The sequence below is a fragment of the Dama dama genome, chromosome 20, assembly GCF_033118175.1.
Source record: "Dama dama isolate Ldn47 chromosome 20, ASM3311817v1, whole genome shotgun sequence".
NCBI lineage: Eukaryota > Metazoa > Chordata > Mammalia > Artiodactyla > Cervidae > Dama > Dama dama.
In genome coordinates, this window is record NC_083700.1 from 46,239,796 (window position 1) to 46,261,602 (window position 21,807).

Here is a 21,807-nt window from a genome sequence, read left to right on the forward strand (position 1 = left end):
CTTCTCTTAATGATCTTTTCTCTTCCCTCTCTTCTCTCCTTTCTTCCCGCTCTGCTTCAGATTCTTCTGCATTTCTCATGCACAGTGGTTTGGACATCTCTTTGGTTTTATTTCTTTTCAATCACTACGTCAGGACTTAATCTCCTGAACTCCAAGCTAAAGATATTGCTTTGAAAGTTATCACTTTAAGCAATAAGTTTGTGTCTTTAGAGGAATCTGCTATACATCATTTAAATAATATGTCAATATAAAACAGTCATGATCTCACCTCAGTTCTGTCAGATGTGAGTCAGTCTTCCTCACAGGCCATAAGCTGCTTTTGGAAAGAACCACCTCCTCGCTGTCTTTGTGGCTACAGCACCTGCACAATCTTTGTCAAAAAGTCAGTCTTTCCTCCTTCACCCTTTTCTGGCCTTCCATTCATGTTAGATTTTCTTCTCTTGATTGACATTCTTCTTAACATATATGCCAGCGTCATCACTTCACAACAAAACATGCTCTGCTTCCCCTTCACTGAAGAAGCCCCGCACTCTCTTATATCTTATTAAACACGGAGCAGAGCGTCAGCAGTCTCCTGGACCCCAGCGCCTCTTCCAAAGTGTTACCCTTCTCCCCCTGTTATTTCGTATACTGGGAAGATTTTCTTTTCCTTTCCTAACCCTCACTGCTCTGTCTTCACTACTCGCCAATCAACTTTCACTTTTTCCCTCAGAACTTAGCTCTAATGTCATTTCCTCTAGAAAAGTTTCACCCTCTCAGCCTGGGTTAGGTGCACATTGTCATTGCTTATCTGACATCTGAGGTCACCTCTGCCACAGCTTTTGTCTTGGCATACTGCTGTTGTTATTAACTACAGATTCTTTAAAATGACAGATTGTTTTTTATATATAAAGTAAGTGTCTTGCACTGTTACTTTTTTTTAATTTGTGAATCACACATGTTGTGTAAGTATGATATAATTTTTAATTTTAAAAGAACCTATTTCTGTAAGTTAATTTCTTTCTGAAAGTAATTGTTTGGGATTGTCTGACATTTCAACCAACCAGCAGGATTTTTAACATACATTCAAGATATTCATGTGTGCATTCATTCAGTAATTTTTCAAGTTTTGAAAAACTTATTGAGAAAAAAAAAAAACAACTAAGCAACAAGCCAAAAACAAGGGGGAAGAAAATACATTGAGTGGTTAGATCAAAAACTAACCCCGCCCTCAAATAGGGAAAATGAAGTCAGAGGCTAGTAGTGATACCGCAGTGGCATAAATGCAAGGATAGAAGTGTCCAGAATGCTTTGCAACACTCTGAGGGGCTCTTAATACTGGAGAGACTGGGGAGTCAGTAGAGGACATTATTAAGATCCCGTGAATACTGAACTGAGACAAAACACCAAATGGACATGTCCCAGGTTAAAAACACAGGGTGGGTTCCTTCCTAACATGAGCAAACACGGTCATACAGAGCATGGTACACAATGCAATGTAAGCTGCTAAGGCTTGTGGGAATAAATTGGCAGGCATGAACTTTACCACTGTTATTCCATTGAATGCTTATACCAACATCGTGAGTTAGATATTATCATTCTCATTTCATTGATAAGGAAAATTAGTAGCAGAATGGTTAAGTAATTGGCACATAGTCACACAGCTAGTGGGTGTAAAACTGTGATGTGATTTTAATGCAAATTTGACTTCTAAATCAGTATCCTAACCACTATGCAAATGCTGCCTTTCTGCTTTCACCATGAAGCATGAGTTATCATTGCTTTTGACTGCCATCGACATCAAATTTTTGATCATACATTGTCCACTTATATTTATCAGGTTAAACTAATAGCCACATTTTATTGATACCATATATTTTGCATGTCCAGCCCCAGTGTCCCAATTTGTACCACTGGGCACCACATAGTATTATCTAACATAATGTACAGAAGGTCCTCTCTCTTTCTTCTTACTGTTTTCCACTGTCCAAATTTGATAATATCATGAAAAATTGCTTACTATTATATCAGTGATAAAGTATTACAAGCCAGTTATTCATGGGGAAAATCCAAGTTTCTAAATGTAAGCCACATTAAAGCAGATTGTGGAATAAAATTCAGGATCAAATGTAAGCAACTAATTGCTGTCATAATTGAAGGAAGGGAAGAAGAAAAATTAGTAGATTCAGATAGAACAGAACAGACCTCCCATCTCTGTTTCCCATACTTTCTTGCATCACACCGAGCACAGAGTGATTTCGTTAGGGTGTGTTAGGAACACACTAAGAGAACCCAGGCTCCTGACCATTGTGCTCCTACATTTTTATTTTAGATATCCAAAAGTACACCATTGCATTTCTGAATTTTGTTAAAGATTAAATCTTGGAAGGTTTATTGTCTTCACTTTTTGCTTTGTTGATCATTTGATTGAGATTAAATAATTTTCCAAGGATCTTTGTATACAATGCCCTTCAGTTCAGTTCAGTCACTCAGTCATGTCCAACTCTTTGTGACCCCATGAATCGCAGCACGCCAGGCCTCCCTGTCCATCACAGACTCCCAGAGTTTACTCAAACACATGTCCAATGCCCTTAGATAACAGCAAAACTAGATATGCTTGGTATATAATTCAGTATAACACTAGCCCTCATGAATGACAAGAGATACTTATAAAATTACTAGCAATGATAATTACATTACATATAGAAATTATTCAACCTTTAATGTAGCAAGGGACAATTCCTTGTGCAGTGTAGGCATTTGATATTGTATATGTTGAATAAATGACAAAAGATAGTGTAACTAAGTTGTATGTGAACATGCTTTTGTAAAAAAATAAATTCTTAGTTGTGAAGCATACTATATCATTTACACTTAATTTATTCTTCAATCTATCAGTGTGTATACACGCACACAGAAAATATACACACACACACACACACACACACACACACACACACACACACACATATATATATGGATTTCAGGTTTATACTGTGCAAAATATATATGCAATTTGTAACACACACATATATTGTACTCATATATGTGTGTGTATGTTTTAACAGTATATGAAATATACATATTTATATCGCACTCAGTATAAACTTGAAATCATTTTATCTTTTAACTTATTACCATTTGGTTATCAAAGACCTTTCTTGCCCTCATTGTTTCAAATCAGGTAAGAGGGTACGATTAAAAAATAGAGTTGATCTCTTACAGCACTGTAGACCGGTGCTATTAGCCAACTTGCAGCCATTCTCATAAAAATTAGGCAATTTAAACTGGGAGATGCTAGTGCTTGCTTCTATTAGAAACAAGAACCCTCTTCTACTTCATAATATGCTCAATTACCTTTAGATTGATCCATGAATAAATTATAGTCCAAATAGACTTCTTTACCTTAAAGCTTTGCTGGCTTAAGGTATCCTTGTTGATTCATTATGTTGTCACTTTTCTATCGGCAATATAATGCTTTTAATATCTGGATAGAGACAGTTTTAGTGTGAGATACTGTTATCTTTAAATGAGTAGGATTTAGCTTTTCTGGTGAGGACAAATTCATCAATGATGAATCCCTGGAGAAACTATTGAAACAAAAATCACACCATTTCTGAGCTTTGTTCAGCTCATCAGTTACAAAGCAGCTTTTGAGAGTCCTAAAGAACTTTTTCTTTTGTTTAAGAAATATAGCATGACGCTCAAACCTCTCACTTGGAGTTACCGCAGGCTACAACTTTTTCTGCAAGAAAATAATGAATGAAGAGGAAAAGCTCCTGCTGCTGACTCTGTCAGGGCCTGCTGCTTCTCCTCCTGAAATAGGAAATCAATTAACTGTATGTTCTGGCAGAGATTTGAGCTAAATGCTTTATTAATCATCGCTGATTGCACACGTATGCAGTGGCCCACTATGCCTTCACCTTCACTCTTTCTTATTTTTATTTTGCTCTGGTTTGTCCCTTTGGCAAGATCTAAACACAGACATATGCCTAAGTGTAATATATGGTCCTCAGATGCAAGGCGCAATTGATCTTTTTTATTTTCAGAAAACTTAACTTTTCAAATGTTCAGTTCTCAGCTATCTTGGAGGCATTTAAATATGAGCAACATAATAATAATTGTTTAAAAGCACTGAAATTTCTTATACTAATGCAGAAAGCAAAATGACTATGGCAACCTTGAAGTTTTGGAAGCTGCTCCTACACTTCAGTCTCCACATGGCAGTGCGAAACTGCATGCAGACAGACCCTCATTGATTTGGAGACAAATGGCAGAACATCGAAGGGGCGGCCAGTGATCTGGGTGGATGTGCTGGCAATTTAAAGAAAACTTTGACAAGCATTTTATTTTCCACTGTTTTCTTCAACCAACACACAGAGAAAATCCTGTAAGAATTGTTATGTTAAATTGAGAACCTCTCCTTAGGATAAATTATAAAAGGTTAACACATTATAATTATAGCACCATTAGTCATGAAAAGGCTGCATTAGTTAAATATGGCAAATATGGTCAGCCACTGCAAAAAAAAAAAAAATAAAAAATTGCACCAAATAACAAGTGGTTGGTGTCTGTGCAAGCTGTATTCTATTCTGCATCAAACGATTTTTCTATCATTATTACCATTATTGGAACAATTTAAACGATCACAGTTTAAATTTAACTACTTTATTTCTCTTTGGATAAATAATAATTTAAATGGAAAAGAAATATCTCCTCTGGTCTATGTTTAAAAGTAGACTAACAAGTTCCAAGGATGATTTCTTTTGAATAACGTTATAGAACTCTTAGGTGAAATGAGACAGTGTTGAATAAGGTAAGACCTTGTCAAGGAAGAGGATAATGGTTCAGATTTTCATAAAACTTGCCTTCCTATGAGGGATCTGCTAGCCTCAGAGGTCATGTGCTTCACACTAACAAATCTTGATAATCTTCAAGGATGTAAGATTAGGGTGAGAGTGTCCTTGATGTAGAAGTGTGGTGAGAGTGATATTTCGACAAGATTTGTATCAAGTGGACATGCATTCACCACCTTCTGAGGTGTTATCAGGACCCTAAGGGGCATAGGCACTAAGTGTAATCCCTCACGCCTCATGTGCCAGGGGAAAGAGTCATTTCAGTAGAGGATACTCTAAGCAAGCTTATCTTTTCTATATTAAAGGGCCCTAAATATGTGATAATATTAAGGATTTGTTTTATACTCTATGTGTTTTAATAGGACAGCATCACTTACTTTATGATAAAATAGATACAATATATTCATATATTCTCTCCCTCCATCATCTCATTTCATATTACTCTAATCATTAAATATAGTAATTTAGGAAAGCATTAAGGTGCGGAGATGAAGTGTATAGTTCTGGTTTAATTGTATGTAAATTAAATTGGCATTCATAACATTGTTTCTATTTCCTCAACTTGACATAATTACAGTAAATTGATAATGGAAGTAACAATCTTAGATAGTTACACATGAATCTTTTCTGCCAATATAAATTTCCAGGTGCAGTTTGGCTGAATTGTAACATAGTTTAAGTTTAGTTTACCTACCCTACTGACATCTCTAAAGGACAAGAGAACTCACTTTGCTAGGGCATTATGCAGCCTGGCAGGTAGAGGCCAGTGTTTTGAAACAACTATGATTTTGTACCAAAGTACTTGCTAGGTCAGAGATCAGTATGACCTTGGAGTGCTGTAGTTTTCCAAGCCTTCATCGGCTAGATAAATGTGCTTTATTTTGCAGGAGAGGTGGGAGGGGGTTATTTTTGCAGTCTTAGGAAAGAGACCTAGCAGTTCCAAGTTACAAGCAAACACAGAACATTTGGAATTCAATGGTGTCTATCATCAGCAGTATATGTCAGTAAAAGTGAAGATCAAAGGTTCTAGAAGAGAAGGACAAAGTGAAGAGGAAATAATTGTAAGATAATGAATAATAGGAGGGCATATTCATGTTAACTTGAAACCACTTAGCATTTTTCCATGACATCCAGGTATCTTTCTAAATGAACTTTGTAAAGTACAATTGAATAACCTTGAGATTTAAAGCTACATAATGTGATTTTGAATACTGATGGAGTTTGTTTAAGCAATGTGATATTTCTTCTGCTTTTCGTTTCTATTTTTGCCACCTTCATACAAATAAAGTTTATTTTCTGTACAGAGAAATCAATATTTTTACCATTCTGTTTTTCAGCTATTCCAGTAGACTGCAGTCAACATTAGTTTCAGTCTTTAAAGAGATGTAGTAAGAATTTTAACACAATAAAATAGAGATACAGATTAGAACTTTGGCCAAGTATCTTTGCTATTGACAAAAGCATTTGTCAGAGACTGGGCTGTGTCTATACTGTGCTAAAAACCTGATGAAGAGGAAAAAAACCATCAATAGGTTTCACTTTCTGTCTATATGAACTGAACAAATGGTCTAACTAGTAACTATTGTTTTAAGTGAATGGTCTGATTTTACCATTGTGAATTTTATTCCGTTTTTAGAGATGTGTTTTAAATGAACATTTGTATATATAACACATATATATTTAGTAATGGTATTGTGATATTGTGTTCTTTTTAATAATTAATGAAATCTAATACCTAGAAGACTAAAGGTCCAAGAATGAAGACCTTGTTGCAGTTTACCTGAACCAGTCTCCAAACACACATTTTGTTTGTTCATAATATTTATGTGTTTATATTCTCACATTTTTCTATTCTGTGAACTAACATGCTTTCTTGTTTGTGTGTTTTCCTATTAGAAACTGCCAAGTTTCGGACCTTATCTTGAGAAGCGCAAGAAAATCATAGCAGAGGAAAAGTTTAGACTGAAAGAAGAAAGTGCGACCTTTCCACCACTTGAGAGAAACCATTTTATCCCCCAAAAAACTATTCCTTCTGTTAAGGTAAAGATTAAGCTGTGTTTGTGTGTGTATTTATATATATATATATATGTCTATTTTACTGTTTAGTTTGTGTTTATTTCCTGCTTAAATACATCACTGGCTTCATTTTTAAAATATATTGAAAGTTAAAAAATTTTTGTCTGTGATGACAAGACAGCCTCTTTTGTATGCATGCATGCTCAGTTGCTAAGTTGTGTCTGACTCTTTTGCAATCCCATGGACTGTAGCCCACCAGGCTCCCCTGTCCATGAAATTTCCCAGGCAAGTATACTGGACTGGGTTGCCATTTCCTCCTCCAGGGGATCTCCCCATCCCAGCGATCGAATCTGTGTCTCCTGCGTTGCAAGCAGATTCTTCACTGCTGAGCCACTGGGGAAGCCCCGCATGATCAATATGCACCATCAATATCAACATGATACCTTACATTGTAGAAAAACTTTCTCCACTTCAGCCTGGGAAAGTCTGTTCAAATTTGGGTTTTAGAATTATTTTCTGGATAATATCAAAAATTATTATTAAGATGGAATTATGTGTGCAAGATGTAGATTCACATACAAGTGTAAGAAATAATACAGAGAGGTCTTGTGTACCCTTTACATAGTGTCTGCAATGTAGCATGTTGTAAAACTGTAGTACAGTATCACAACCAGGAAAATGACAGAGATACAATCTACTGATCGTATTCAGATTTCTCCAGTTGTGCTTCTCATTTGCATGTGTTTGCATACATGTGTGTTTAGTTCATGCAATTTCACCCCATGTGTAGGGTCCTGTGTGCACCACAGGCAGATACAAGATTTCCATCAGCATAAAGATCCCTCAGCTTGCCCCCTTATAGCCACATCTACTTCACTCCTGCCCACCTCCCTCAAGATGGAATTATTTTAAAGCAATAATAATGGGAAAAAAAGGAAGCGGGGGCGGATTACAGGCCCACATTGTCTCTGAAATCACTGTCACTGAATGTGCTTTACATTCACTGAAACTTATTCTCTTTTTGGTGACTATCTACTCCTACATCCCCATTTTCTGGTTGAAGCATCAGTTGAAAAGCTTGCTCTTAGGAGTTTTCTGGAATTCCTCTTTAGTAGTCAAATAGAAATTGGAACCCTTAAAAATGTCTTCTACCTATGAGAGAGAAAAAATGTGCCCTATAAAAAAACAGTGGAATTTTTTCTTGATGTTGGGAGGGTTAAATGATTCAGAGTTCTGAAACGAAATATGGAAGTGGCTGAACACAAACTCTACCAGCACTTCAATGCCATAATTCCAAATAAAGTGAACACTTGGGACTTTCAACAATAAAATAGCCCCAAAGAGTCTCTTGAGCTGTTTACTTTAAATTATTTGTGTGCTACTAAAAGGATGACGTGGACACAGATGATAAAGAAGAAGCTGGATCCTTCAGCTCTTCACAACCGCCTCCCATGTTTGACTATAACTACTATATGATTTGGGGTCAAGTGGGAATTCTGGGTCTGTGTCTCTAGTTAATTAGTCTGAAGTAAACATAAGATCTCCATCTTTGCTGTATGTATAAAAGAATCAAAGTAAAATATTATTTATATTTGAAATAAAAGAAATGCAATGTAAAACATTGCAACTTTTTCCAGTCTTCTATTCCTTCATAGCATCTAGTCCTATCACTTCATGGCAAATAAATGGGGAAAAGTGGAAACAATGACAGATTTTATTTTCTTTGGCTCCAAAATCACCATGGATAGTGACTACAGCCATGAAATTGAAGACACCTGCTCCTTGGAAGAAAAGCTATGACAAACCTAGACAGCATATTATAAAGCAGAGACATCACTTTGCCGACAAAGGTCTGTATACTCAAAGCTGTGGTTTTTCCAGTAGTTATGTATGGATGTGAGAGTTGGACCATAAAGAAGGCTGAGCACTGAAGAACTGATGCTTTCAAATTGCAGTGCTGGAGAAGACTCTTGAGAGTCTCTTGGACAGTGAGGAGATGAAACAAGTCAATCCTAAAGGAAATCAATCCTGAATATTCATTGGAAGGACTGAAGCTGAAGCTCTGATACTTTGGCCACCTGATGTGAAGAGCCCACTCATTGGAAAGACCCTGATGCTGGGAAAGATTGAGGGCAGGAGGAGAAGGGGGTGACAGAGGATGAGATGGTTGGATGGCATCCCTGACTCAATGGGCATGAATTTGAGCAAACTCTGGGAGACGGTGAAGAACAGGGAAGCCTAGGGTGCTGCACTTCATGGGGTTGCAAAGAGTTGATCACAACTTAGTAACTGAACAGCAACAAATTCCTTCAGGAAATGTAGAAGCAAAACAAAAAGAGAACAAACAAAGGACCTGCTGTAGTTGAATTAAAGCTAGCTAATCGTACCTCATTGTGGTTTTGATTTGCATTTCTCTAATAATGAGTGATGTTGAGCATCTTTTCATGTGTTTGTTAGCCATCTGTATGTCTTCTTTGGAGAAATGTCTGTTTAGTTCTTTGGCCCATTTTTTGATTGGGTCATTTATTTTTCTGGAATTGAGCTGCAGGAGTTGCTTGTATATTTTTGAGATTAATCCTTTGTCTGTTGCTTAATTTGCTATTATTTTCTCGCAATCTGAGGGCTGTCTTTTCACCTTACTTATAGTTTCCTTTGTAGTGCAAAAGCTTTTAAGTTTCATTAGGTCCCATTTGTTTAGTTTTGCTTTTATTTCCAATATTCTGGGAGGTGGGTCATAGAGGATCTTGCTGTGATTTATGTCAGAGAGTGTTTTGCCTATGTTCTCCTCTAGGAGTTTTATAGTTTCTGGTCTTACATTTAGATCTTTAATCCATTTTGAGTTTATTTTTGTGTATGGTGTTAGAAAGTGTTCTAGTTTCATTCTTTTACATGTGGTTGACCAGTTTTCCCAGCACCACTTGTTAAAGAGGTTGTCTTTTTTCCATTGTATATCCATGCCTCCTTTGTCAAAGATAAGGTGTCCATAGGTTTGTGGATTTATCTCTGGGCTTTCTATTCTGTTCCATTGATCTATATTTCTGTCTTTGTGCCAGTACCATACTGTCTTGATGATTGTGGCTTTGTAGTAGAGTATGAAGTCAGGCAGGTTGATTCCTCCAGTTCCATTCTTCTTTCTCAAGATTACTTTGGCTATTCGAGGTTTTTTGTATTTCCATACAAATTGTGAAATTCTTTGGTCTAGTTCTGTGAAAAATACCGTTGGTAGCTTGATAGGGATTGCATTGAATCTATAGACTGCTTTGGGTAGAATAGCCATTTTGACAATATTGATTCTTCCAATCCATGAACACGGTATGTTTCTCCATCTGTTTGTGTCCTCTTTGATTTCTTTCATCAGTGAGGTACCATTACACGCCAGTCAGGGTGGCTGCTATCCAAAAGTCTACAAGCAATAAATGCTGGAGAGGGTGTGGAGAAAAGGGAACCCTCTTACACTGTTGGTGGGAATGCAAACTAGTACAGCTGCTATGGAAAACAGTGTGGAGATTTCTTAAAAAACTGGAAATAGAACTGCCATATGACCCAGCAATCCCACTTCTGGGCATACACACTGAGGAAACCAGATCTGAAAGGGACACGTGCACCCCAATGTTCATCGCAGCACTGTTTATAATAGCCAGGACATGGAAGCAACCTAGATGCCCATCAGCAGATGAATGGATAAGGAAGCCGTGGTACATATACACCATGGAATATTACTCAGCCGTTAAAAAGAATTCATTTGAACCAGTCCTAATGAGATGGATGAAGCTGGAGCCCATTATACAGAGTGAAGTAAGCCAGAAAGATAAAGAACATTACAGCATACTAACACATATATATGGAATTTAGAAAGGTGATAACGATAACCCTATATGCAAAACAGAAAAAGAGACACAGAAATACAGAACAGACTTTTGAACTCTGTGGGAGAAGGTGAGGGTGGGATATTTCAAAAGAACAGTATGTATACTATCTATGGTGAAACAGATCACCAGCCCAGGTGGGATGCATGAGACAAGTGCTCCGGCCTGGTGCACTGGGAAGACCCAGAGGAATCGGGTGGAGAGGGAGGTGGGAGGGGGGATCGGGATTAGGAATACATGTAAATCCATGGCTGATTCATATCAATGTATGACAAAACCCACTGGAAAAAAAAATAATAATAATAATTAAAAAAAGAAAAAAAAAAAGCTAGCTAATCACTAATCCAAATAAAATATCAAACTGAGCAGAATTAAAAAAAAAACAAAGAAATGGGAAGTCAAGAAATTAAGTAAACATTTTTTTTTAATTCTGAAGGAGAGATGAGGTGTCTTATTAAAAGTAATACAAGCTGACATTTCTATTCTAAATTGGCATACTTCAGAGATGATCCAAACTGAATTATCCCAAGTATTACTGTACATTAAGCCTCAAGACACTGTGGATACCAACTTCCTATCATCTAAGACCCTAACCATGTTGACTGACAAATTAAAGGGTTGCTATAGTAGATTTTTTTCTCACTGTCAAGTGGATTTGCTACTACCTCTTCTCCCCAGGATGCCCATACCCATTCTACCGTTATCACTTAATTTAGGAAAACATTGTGTCCTAGATAGCATAATAGGAACTGATATTGGGTGGTGGGGGTCTGGAAGGTGAAGGAACATTTTCATCAGTTATAAGTGCAACTCTCTCTTTGGGAAATGGGGAATTACTTGTTATGACAATGATTTCTCATTTCATCTTGCTTTCTATAGGGTTTTATATTTCTATAAAATGGAACAGAGTTTATGTTTTAGAGGAAGAAGGAAGTAGAGGTCTGTTCTTATCCCAAAAGTATCCATGGTGGCTTTAGATGACTGTTCATCTCTAAAGCTATGATATTGTTACCAAAAGTGAACTCTGTGTGTGCATGTGATAGTATTTTTAATTTAAGTGTATTTCATTCAAGACTCTCCATTTCCTTGTATCTAATAAGTTCAGTTTTACTCATATTCCAATATGATTTTCCAGACTAGGAGAGAAAATTCATATCTTGTGAGCATCCATGGAAGTGTATAGCAATCAGTAGCTCTAATGTGCCTGTACTGTTCCAAGTTCTATACCTGTTTTATCTCATTTAATCTTCACAATACCTGGGATAGGTATATATTATGTATAAAGATATATATATGGGCTTCCCAGGTGGGTCAGTGATAAAGAATCTACCTGCCAGTGCAGGAGATGCAGGAGACATGGGTTCAGGCCCTGGGTCAGGGAGATCCTCTGGAGGAGGAAATGGCAACCCACTCCAGTATTCTTGCCTGGAGAATCCCATGGACAGAGGAGCCTTGTGGGCTACAGTCCATGGGATCGCAAAGCGTTGGACACAACTGAGCAATTGACCACACAACAACTCTATGTGACAGGGTAGTTCTCGGCTTAATTCAGAAAACTATTTTCCCATTAATGTAATTTGCTAAAATCTTACAAACTTTGCTATGTATTTCAATGAAGGAAACAGCTTCTTAAGAATTCCTTGCATTGATTTTCTTCAAACATGCGCTACTTCCTAAAAGAAAATTGGTAAGCCCAAATTCAATTTCATTAAATGTTTATGACATTGCAGTAAGTAGAAGATCATAAGATATGTCATTATTTTATCCAAGATGACTTCATATCTTATCTGGACTCTGTTCCTCCCTTACTTGCCAAGAATACTGGAGTGGGTTGCCATTTCCTCCTTCAGGGAATCTTTCCAACCCAGGGATGGAACCTGTGTCTCTTGCATCTCCTGCATTGGCAGATGGGTTCTTTCACCACTGCACCACCTGGGAAACCCCTCTGTCACACTACTTGGGTTCAAATCATGGCACTGCCACTTAGCAGCTATATGAACTTGCCTCAGCTAACTAATCTGTAAGATGGACATAATAAAAGAGTCTGCCTCATGGAATTATAAATTAGGTAGCATGTGAAGTGCTTTTTAGCCTGTGCTCATGTGCTCAGTCATGGCTGACTCTTTGTGACCCCATGAACTGTAGTCCACCAGGCTCCTCTGTCCATGGAATTTTCCAGGCAAGAATACTGGAGTGGGTTGCCATTTCCTTTTCCAGCTTTTTAGTCTACACCTAAATATATCCTAAATAAATGTTATCCGCTATTAGTTATGATGTTAGGAATGGACAACTTGAAGGAGGTAACTGGTTAGGGTGACTTTCCATTTCCTTATGTCAAACAAAATAAACTTAAAAGTGTAAAGCTCTGGAGGTCAACCAAGCTGGAAGTCTTGAAGAGGTTCATACATTTTTCAGGAAATCTTTATTGCATACCTACCATGAGACAAGCAATGTGCTAGGAATTGGACATCTGTAGTACAACAAATAAAACAGACACAGCCTCTATCCCCATGAAACGTATAGAACTGAGAAAGAAACATAAAATTATGTTTATAGTACAAACTGTAAAGAAAAAATACAAGATGTATGCAGTCTTTTTCATAGCATGACCTAGTTTAGATTGAAGGGGATGAGGAAGGCCTCTTTGAGAAAGTAGCATTTAAGGACTGTAGACTGGGTAGTGACTAGAAGGTCAAGAGGAAAGGGGGCTATTCCCAGTGATAGGGTAACAGAGACAGAGGTGAAATTGATGAGGTCCTGTTAATTCTTCTCAAGCTTAGTGATTCTTTTATATACTGGGGTATAAGGAAGGGTAAGGAATTGCAATTAAGGAGGTTAAGATGCTTAAATTATTGGTAGTACACTAACTAAAATAAAGAAAAATAAAAGATAATGAATCAGGGTTTTTTCCCTGGTGTTTTTAGGTTTGATGAGTTTTTTTGATGTGGTTGAAAAATTTAGATTTGAACATACTGAAGTTAGTGAACTCCGGCTAATTATGGACCTGTGCTGGAGGATATAAAGAGAAAACTAACATACTGACCGCCTACTAGTTGCCAGACACAAGACAGTAGCTTCTCGTATATTTTCTTATTTCTTGCTTAACCTAGTACCCTATGAGGGAATAGGACATTCTAGGGAAGAAAATGGGATCAAGTGATCAAAGAAATAAGAGAATAATCAGAAGGAAATGATGATGTGGAGGGGGGAAATAAAAGAGGAAGTCTGAGGAAGTGGACCACAGATCAGAAAGTGCTACTCATCTTAGCAAGGGCATCCAATAATGTTTTATTGTGTCTTTCACGTGTAACCACTGAGATTTCAATTTCCAATTGGCAGTAATTATCCTATTTACCCATACATCCATTTTGTCATTCATCCAATGACTATTAATATCCACTCACTATGTTCCAGCAATGCTCTAGTCACCAGCAAGTCAGTAGTGAACAAAACAAAAGCCCAATTCTGAGGGTGCCTACATTTTAGTGAGAACAGACAATAAACAAATGAGCGAGTGGATACATACTGTTATCAGATGGTCACAGTGCTGTGGAGAAGGTTCAGCAGGTTTTGGAGAAAAGGAATTGCCGGAGAGGTTGGTTGGTCAGGGGTTGCCTGCCTGGTTAAATGGCATGAGTAGACACATCACAGAGACAGAGTGATAAATGCACATAAGCACCCAAGGTACAGCCTTCCATTCAGAAGGAACAGAAAATGCAAAAACTCCGAAGTAGGAAAGTCCTTGGCAGGAAACTATGGAGGCTTTTTAAAAGGAAGAACGACGTAATCAGACTCAGTTTTTCAAAGGGTCATCTGGCTGCAGTGTTGAGCGACGTCCTAGACGGGCAAGGACAAAAGCAGGGAGACTGGTTAGAAGGCTATTGCAACAAGATAGGGGAGACATTGGCAGGAGGGAGAATAAACACTAGATGTCAGAAGGCCACAGCTCCATTGTTCTCAATGAAGTGATGTGTGTGAACGTATCGTACTAAGCCTGTTTGCCCAGCGGCTCAGTTGTGTCCAACTGTTTGTGACCCCATGGGCTGTATGTAATCCGTGAGGGTCCTCTGTCCGCTGGATTCTCCAGGCAAGAATATTGGAACAGGTTGCCATTTCCTTCTCGCGGGCATCTTCCCGACCAAAGGATCAAACCTGCAGCTCTTGTGTCTCCGGCACTGGCAGGCTGATTCTTAAGCCCTGAGCCACCTGGGAAGCCCCCTCACCTAAAGCATAATCAAATGTAAGGGGACACACTTATTGTTCCTTTCATACAAGCCCCCCGTCCCTTCCCCATTAATTCCCACTCCATCTGGACGACATTGAAATTAATAGTCACGTTCCCTTCTTAAAGGGAGTCATTCTGCCTCTGCATGTGCATCAGACACTGCTTCCCCATGCTTTTATTGCTTCACTGTACCACACTTACCCAGGCACACTGCATTCTTCCCTCTGCTGCTTCATCATCACTTTCATGCTTTCTCTACAGTGTTTGTTCTATGCTTGACATAACCGTTTTTCCTTCTTCCCTTTTTCCTGAGGGTCTGGGTTATCTGTTTTCATGCTTAATATTTTTTCTGTCCACCCATCTGTTTATTTTAGCTTGTTTGTTCTCTCCTCTGCTGGCCTCTTTATAGATTCCTCTGTTCAATAGTTTAAACTCCATGACAATGCTTTGTTTATCCTCTCAGCTAGCACAGTATATTATTCCCCATCTGCTACAGAGAGGGCCCCAGTGCCCCACAAAGTTAACTAAGCCCCTCTTGTCTGAACAAGTTTTTCAGTCATGCATTCAAGTTTCTAATCTACCCCCATCTTCCCTGGTTATGAGTGTGACAATATTATTTCTAAGCAAGCCATGCTCAATAGATCTCATCTTTTGTTCTTCTTTTTCTTTCAAATACCTCAGATAAGAAGTAATGGTCTGCTGCTACAGAGGTAGGCAGTTTCAATATCAGTCACTCAGTAAATATTTATTGAGTATTTGCTATGTGACTGGCAATGTGCTAAGGACTGGGTCTATTTCCAGAGACATACAAGGTACACAGTCCGAGGCACCACAATTTTCCTGATCTCGGAGGAGATGTAGTGTTAACATATATTTACTATGCACTCGCTGCAATCCAGGAATTGTGCTAGAAACTGGGAATACAACATGAATTTTAAAAAGAAAGATATCTATCTTTATGGAGCTCATAGTCTAACAAGGGAGAGAGACACATGTTAAAAATTATTTACAGTTCATTCAAATATGTACAAAATGCTCTGGGAACAGAGAGGAGTGAAAGGGATTAGTTCTGCCTCGGGTAATTGTGGAAAGCTTCACAGAGATGGTGATATTTAACATGGAGTTTAATAAATTAGTGTTAATTAAGCAGAGAATTAATAATAAAAGCTAATATTTATTGAGTACTTATGAGGTTTCAGGCACTGTTCTGCATGCCTGTGAATTAACTCATTTAAGCCTCACCATAGCCCTATCAGGTACCCATATTTTCCCTAGTTTACTGATTAAGTAATTAATAAACAGAGAGGTTAAATAAGTTATCTAAGGTCACACAGCTAGAAATATGTCAAAACCAAGATTTGGTTCCAAAATCTGGCTCTAGAACTTGAGCCCTTAATCACTATCTTCTACTGTCTCTCATGAAAGGGAGAAAAAAATAAAAGGAAGGTGGCGTTTTAAGCATATGAGTATGTTGGCAAAGCATAGTATTAATACATACTTGGAATAATTTGCAGCCATGGGATCTTAAATCCAGTACAACTCATTCTTTTGTTCAGTAAGATTTATGGAAGGGACCAAACTAAGAGGTAATAATGAGGAAAATAATCCCATTTTCTCCATTGGTCTTAATATAATGTGAAAGGGCAAGGGGATGTAATGATTATACTTTTCAAGAATTCCAGCTGAAGCACCAGGAGTTACACAGTGGTACACCGTGACTAAAGGGTCCCTAAGAACTAGAGAAGGAAATGGCACCCCACTCCAGTGTTCTTGCCTGGAAAATCCCATGGTTGGTGGAACCTGGTAGGCTACAGTCCATGGGGTCGCAAAGAGTTGGACACGACTGAGCAACTTCACTTTCACTTTCACCTTCAAGAACTAGAAGTCTTTGCTAGCCAACATGGTATCCAGGTTCTCCTTGCATCCTTGGAAGCTAAAAACTGGTCTCAGAGACTGTCAGTCCTGCAGCAAGGAGTAGTCTAGGGCCCGAGAGTCAGCCGGGCTTCCCCGGTGGCTCAGATGGTAAAGTGCCTGTCTGCAGTGTGGGAGACCCAGGTTCGATCCCTGGGTTGGGATGATCCCCTGGAGGAGGAAATGGCAGCCCACTCCAGTACTCTTACCCGGGAAATCCCATGGCCAAAGGAGCCTGGTAGACTACAGTCCACGGGGTCTCAAAGAGTCGGACATGACTGAGAAACTTCCCTTTCACTTAGAGTCAGCCTGGCATCCAGTCAGTTTCCTCTTTATCAACCCTACATCTTGGCTTCCACTTCACAGTGACACAGCCTTTATTGTACATGTTGCCATACTGTGGGGCTTTCACTTTTGTGAAAGAAATTGAAAAAAAAAAGATTCAGAGGAAGAGGAGAGTAATCCACATCAGTATCGGAAAACTGAAGGGGAAGAATGAGATAAAATAAGCAAAAGAGAGCTGGCCTCCAGCAATAGATAAAAGTCTTCTCAAAGATGAACCAGGACCTTCTGAAGAAGCTCCTGACATTCCACAGGTTCACCTGTGCTAGAGAAAAGAAGCCAAATAGGAGACAGTTTTGTCTCCTGGCTGAAGAAAACTGAAGTGACAGTGTGCATATTTGGCCCTGCTAAACGAGAAACGTGCTTTATTCCCAGGCAGCGTATAACAGAGATTTGAGATTCTGCCAAGACTTATAAAGTTCCCCGAATGCTTCCCACTTCTGTTGATATATATGAGAATGAATTCTCCTTCTCTTTATGAAGTCAGGAATGTATCTCTAACGTCTTTGAATTTCTGGGTAGGAAAATGAATGGTTTAGGGGCACTAGTGATGTTTTCATCTCTTCTTCCTGCTGCTTCTAGTAAGAGATGGACTGCATCTCATAAGACTGGCAAGACAGTGTTGGCAGGAGACCAGTCAGCCTGATCGAGTGGTTTATTATTTCAATTGAGTTGTGAGGGGAAGGAGAAAAGTACTCCGATAAAACTGTAAGGCCATATTATATACTATGAAGCCTAAAAGGGGTGGCACAGAAAGAAAAATACTGGAGGACTTTCCCAGCAATTTTCAGAAGATACCAGAGAAATGGGCAGGAGGTATTCACATTCTCAGTTGTCTGTATACAGACAAATAGGAGATGAAAAATTGTCAAACAGAACTTTAAAACACATGAAAAGAATTTTTGGTAAAAATCATCTCTTAAGTCTTGCGAGGATATTTTGAAATGTGACTCCTGACTAGAATATGATGATGGAAAGGTGTATCTTATTCAAAATAAATAAGTCTAATTGAAGGGCTGGAGGAAAAGCAGTATATGTCAAAAAGATGTGCACATGCATGGAAATCCACATACCTGAAGGTAAGGCATGGAGGAAGCAGCTGCAGGAGAGTGTGAAAGGAGAACAGAAGTGTTATCCTGGGATTACATCAGAGACCTCGTAACCAGATGGTTAATATGGAAGGGCAAGAGAGAGCAGCGATGTAAGCCTTTGTAGACTTCAGATGAAAATCCTACTCCACTCAAGGCAAAACATTGAAAAAATTATTGAATTGCCTTGTTGGAAATTTAATCTCACAAAAGAGAAAGAAGCAATGAGGAACTTACTGCATTGGCTTATTTCTGGCTCCTTATAAAAATCTGTTTGTGGAAAATGGCAGCTAAAAGAATCTTGAAGGAAAGTAACCATTCTATATCATCTTAGAGTTCATTAGGCCATAGAAAGGAAGTCTGAGGTAAAATGTATGCCACCTTAAGTGAATCTACTTTCAGGGAATTCAGAAACAACAACAGAAAACAATCCCGTAGCCAGAGCTGTAACTTGGATGATGATCAAGAAGAATGAGAAGCTGCCAAATTGAAATTTGATGACATAATCTCTGAGTTTCACAAGGAGTAGGAAAAGAGTTAAGCCTTTAGGTAATTCCGTTTTCAATGGTCATATGAGAAAATAGAGATCATATGACTAACGATGATCAGAAAAGAGTGGCATCAAGATTTTAACATGTTTCAGAAGTAACAAGGCCTCAAATTATCTGAATTTGGAGAAAATATTAGGAAAAGTAGAAATGTACTTTGTTAAAAACTTTTTAAAAAGGGAAAGAGAAAACACCTATTACTTTGAATAACTGGTATATAGTTAATTTACAATTAGAACTGTTCAATTCCCATTATCTATCTAGCATCCCCATAAAGAACGCTCTCAGAACCAAAAAGAATAGGGAAAACATATTCAAGAGTTGAATAAGGTACAATAGAAACACATCACATTTAGCGTCATTAAATGCATTTAAATCTAAAGTGGCAAGAACTTGCTACTTTAAAGCCTGAACCAACCCACATAAAAAGAATACAGTGATCAGGGCCACAAATCTATACTGAACCAACCTTCACTACACCCAAATCACACCCATCTGTCTATCTCCCACTCCACCCTCTCACCTCACGCACTTCGCTTCCCAGATTTTCATTAGCTTCTGGGCTTCCCTAGTGGCTCAGATGGTAATGAATCTGCCTGCAATGCAGGAGACCTGGGATCAATTCCTGGGTCAGGAAGGTCTCCTGGAGAAGGGAATGGCAACCCATTCCAGTATTCTTGTCTGGAGAATCCCATGGACAGAGGAGCTTGGCAGGCTACAGTCCATGAGATCACAAAGAGTTGGACACGACTGAGCGACTAACTCTCCATTAGCTTCTATCCCATCTTTTGGTTTGCTTGCTTCTCTCACCTTCTCCACTAACCTACTTCTTTATTTCCTGAATCAAGCTTTGTCTTTGCCCTCCCAGTTCACCTTATTCATCCTGAGTCCTGTTATCAGAGTTCAACTGAATTTAAACTCTAAATTTAAAGAATTTGGACTTCTTTTTCTAATTGTACAGTCACCCTCCCTATCTCCTTACTCAGAGGACATTATATAAGATATCAAAAATAAATTGTATGCAATATTTTTGAGAGTATTTTTGTATGATATTGTTCTATCACACTGCTGAAAAATAAATGGTGCCCTGGGTTCTTTTGGGCTTGCCACGTGGCTCAGTGGTCAAGAATCCACCTGCCAATGCAGGAGACGTGGGTTCCATCTCTGGGTTGGGAAGATCCCCTGGAGAAGAAAATGGCAACCCACTCCAGTATTCTTACCTGGGAAATCCTATGGACAGAGGAGCCTGGCGGCCTACAGTCCATTGGAGAGCAAAGAGTTGGACATGATGAGCAACTGAGCGTGAACACACCAGGTTTTTTAGAAAAGAAAAAAGTGGATGTGGCAAGGAGAGTGAGGAAAAGATATAAGTAGAAAAGCTTCATTAAGGATCATTGAACTTTTGATTTGAGAACATTAGTTAAAGGAGAAAATATTAAGTGTCAGCATAAATTCAGTAGGAACAAACCAAATGATCTCATTTCCTATTTTGATAGGATAATTAAGCAAGCAGTGAACCTGATATAAAAAATAAGAACCTGTGACATTGGTAACAGTACAGAAAAGGAAATGGTAAAGTAATTAAACACCTATGTCAAATAATTTAAATATTGGCTGTTTCGGACAGATGGGATGGGGGTCCTCTAGTTCCTCATTCTTTGATCCTAAAGTTTGTATTAACCAGAAATACTGACTGATCTGTTTTTACAAAATTCTTTTGACTATCCCAAACAAATAATTAATTGGCAAAGATGTGATTCTAGAATTCTGTACTCTTTTCCAACATTAATTTTGGGAACAGATATTTAAATCAAATGTATCATCTATACTTTAAAGAATTTAGCATCACTTTTTCCCACATACACATTCATACATAAACTTTTCCACTAATCAGGGATGACTATAGCACATCATTTGACCTTTGTATAGCCATACCTTGCTTGTAATAATGAATGTAGTTTCCCTAATCGCCACAGATGTGTGTCCAACAGGGACTAGACTAGCCATATGTGCTTCGTTGATTATACGAACCTTTCAGCAAACTCCAAATTCCAGAATGTGGACTCAAAGGCTTTCGTAAGCTGACTAAGTGCTACATGGAAGCTTTGATTTTAAACAAACCTCCACATTTTCCACCGCATAGAATGATAATTCATTTTCTTTGATACTCTTTCCAAAATAATTTAAAATAGTTGTCATTCTTGGATCATTTTTCAGATTAAAAGACATTAATTTTCTTAAGAACTATGATGAAAGAGAGGTGATTTCTTTTGATTGGAGAATAATTGCTTCACCATGTATGTTAGTTTCTGTTGTACAACACGTGAATAAGCTATAAGTATACATATATGCCCTCCCTCTTGAGCCTTCTCTCCACCCCCTCACCCTACCCCTTAGGTCATCACAGAGCACTGAGCTTAGCGCACTCTGCTATATAGCAACTTCCCACTAGCTATCTATTTTACACATGGTAGTGTATATATAGGCTTCCCAGGTGTTTGGTGGTAAAGAATCCACCTGCCAAATGCAGGAGACACAGGAGACGTGGGTTCAATCCCTAGCTTGAGAAGATGCCCTGGAGCAGAAATAGCCATCTGCTCCAGGATTCATGCCTGGAAAATTCCATGGACAGAAGAGCTTGGCAGGCTATGGTTGAGGGGGTCACAGAGAACTGGGCTTGACTGAGTGACTGTGCATGAGCACAAATGTATAAATGTCAAAGCTGCCCTCTCAGTTCATCCCACCCTCTCCTCCCCGCACTGTGTCCGCATGTCCATTCTCTAGGTCTGCATCTCTTTTTCTGCCCTGCAAATACTTTCATCAGTTACTGTTTTCCTAGGTTCCATGTGTGTGCATTCATATACATTCTTTTTCTTTCTCTGACTTGCTTCGCTCTGTGTGATATACTCAAGGTTCATCACATCACTGCAAATGACTCAATTTAACACCATGTGTTAATAAACTTTAGAGGCTCCA

General features: G+C 38.5%; 1 protein-coding gene across 1 annotated transcript in view; it reads left to right on the top strand.

Annotated features, from left to right (window-relative positions):
- DPYD (dihydropyrimidine dehydrogenase) overlaps positions 1 to 21,807 on the top strand; it is an 886,622-nt gene that overhangs the window by 855,123 nt on the left and 9,692 nt on the right. Inside the window, exon 21 of the mRNA XM_061121314.1 lies at positions 6,732 to 6,875. Within this exon, the coding sequence (XP_060977297.1) occupies positions 6,732 to 6,875 (144 nt within the window). The remainder of the gene's footprint in view (positions 1 to 6,731; positions 6,876 to 21,807) is intronic.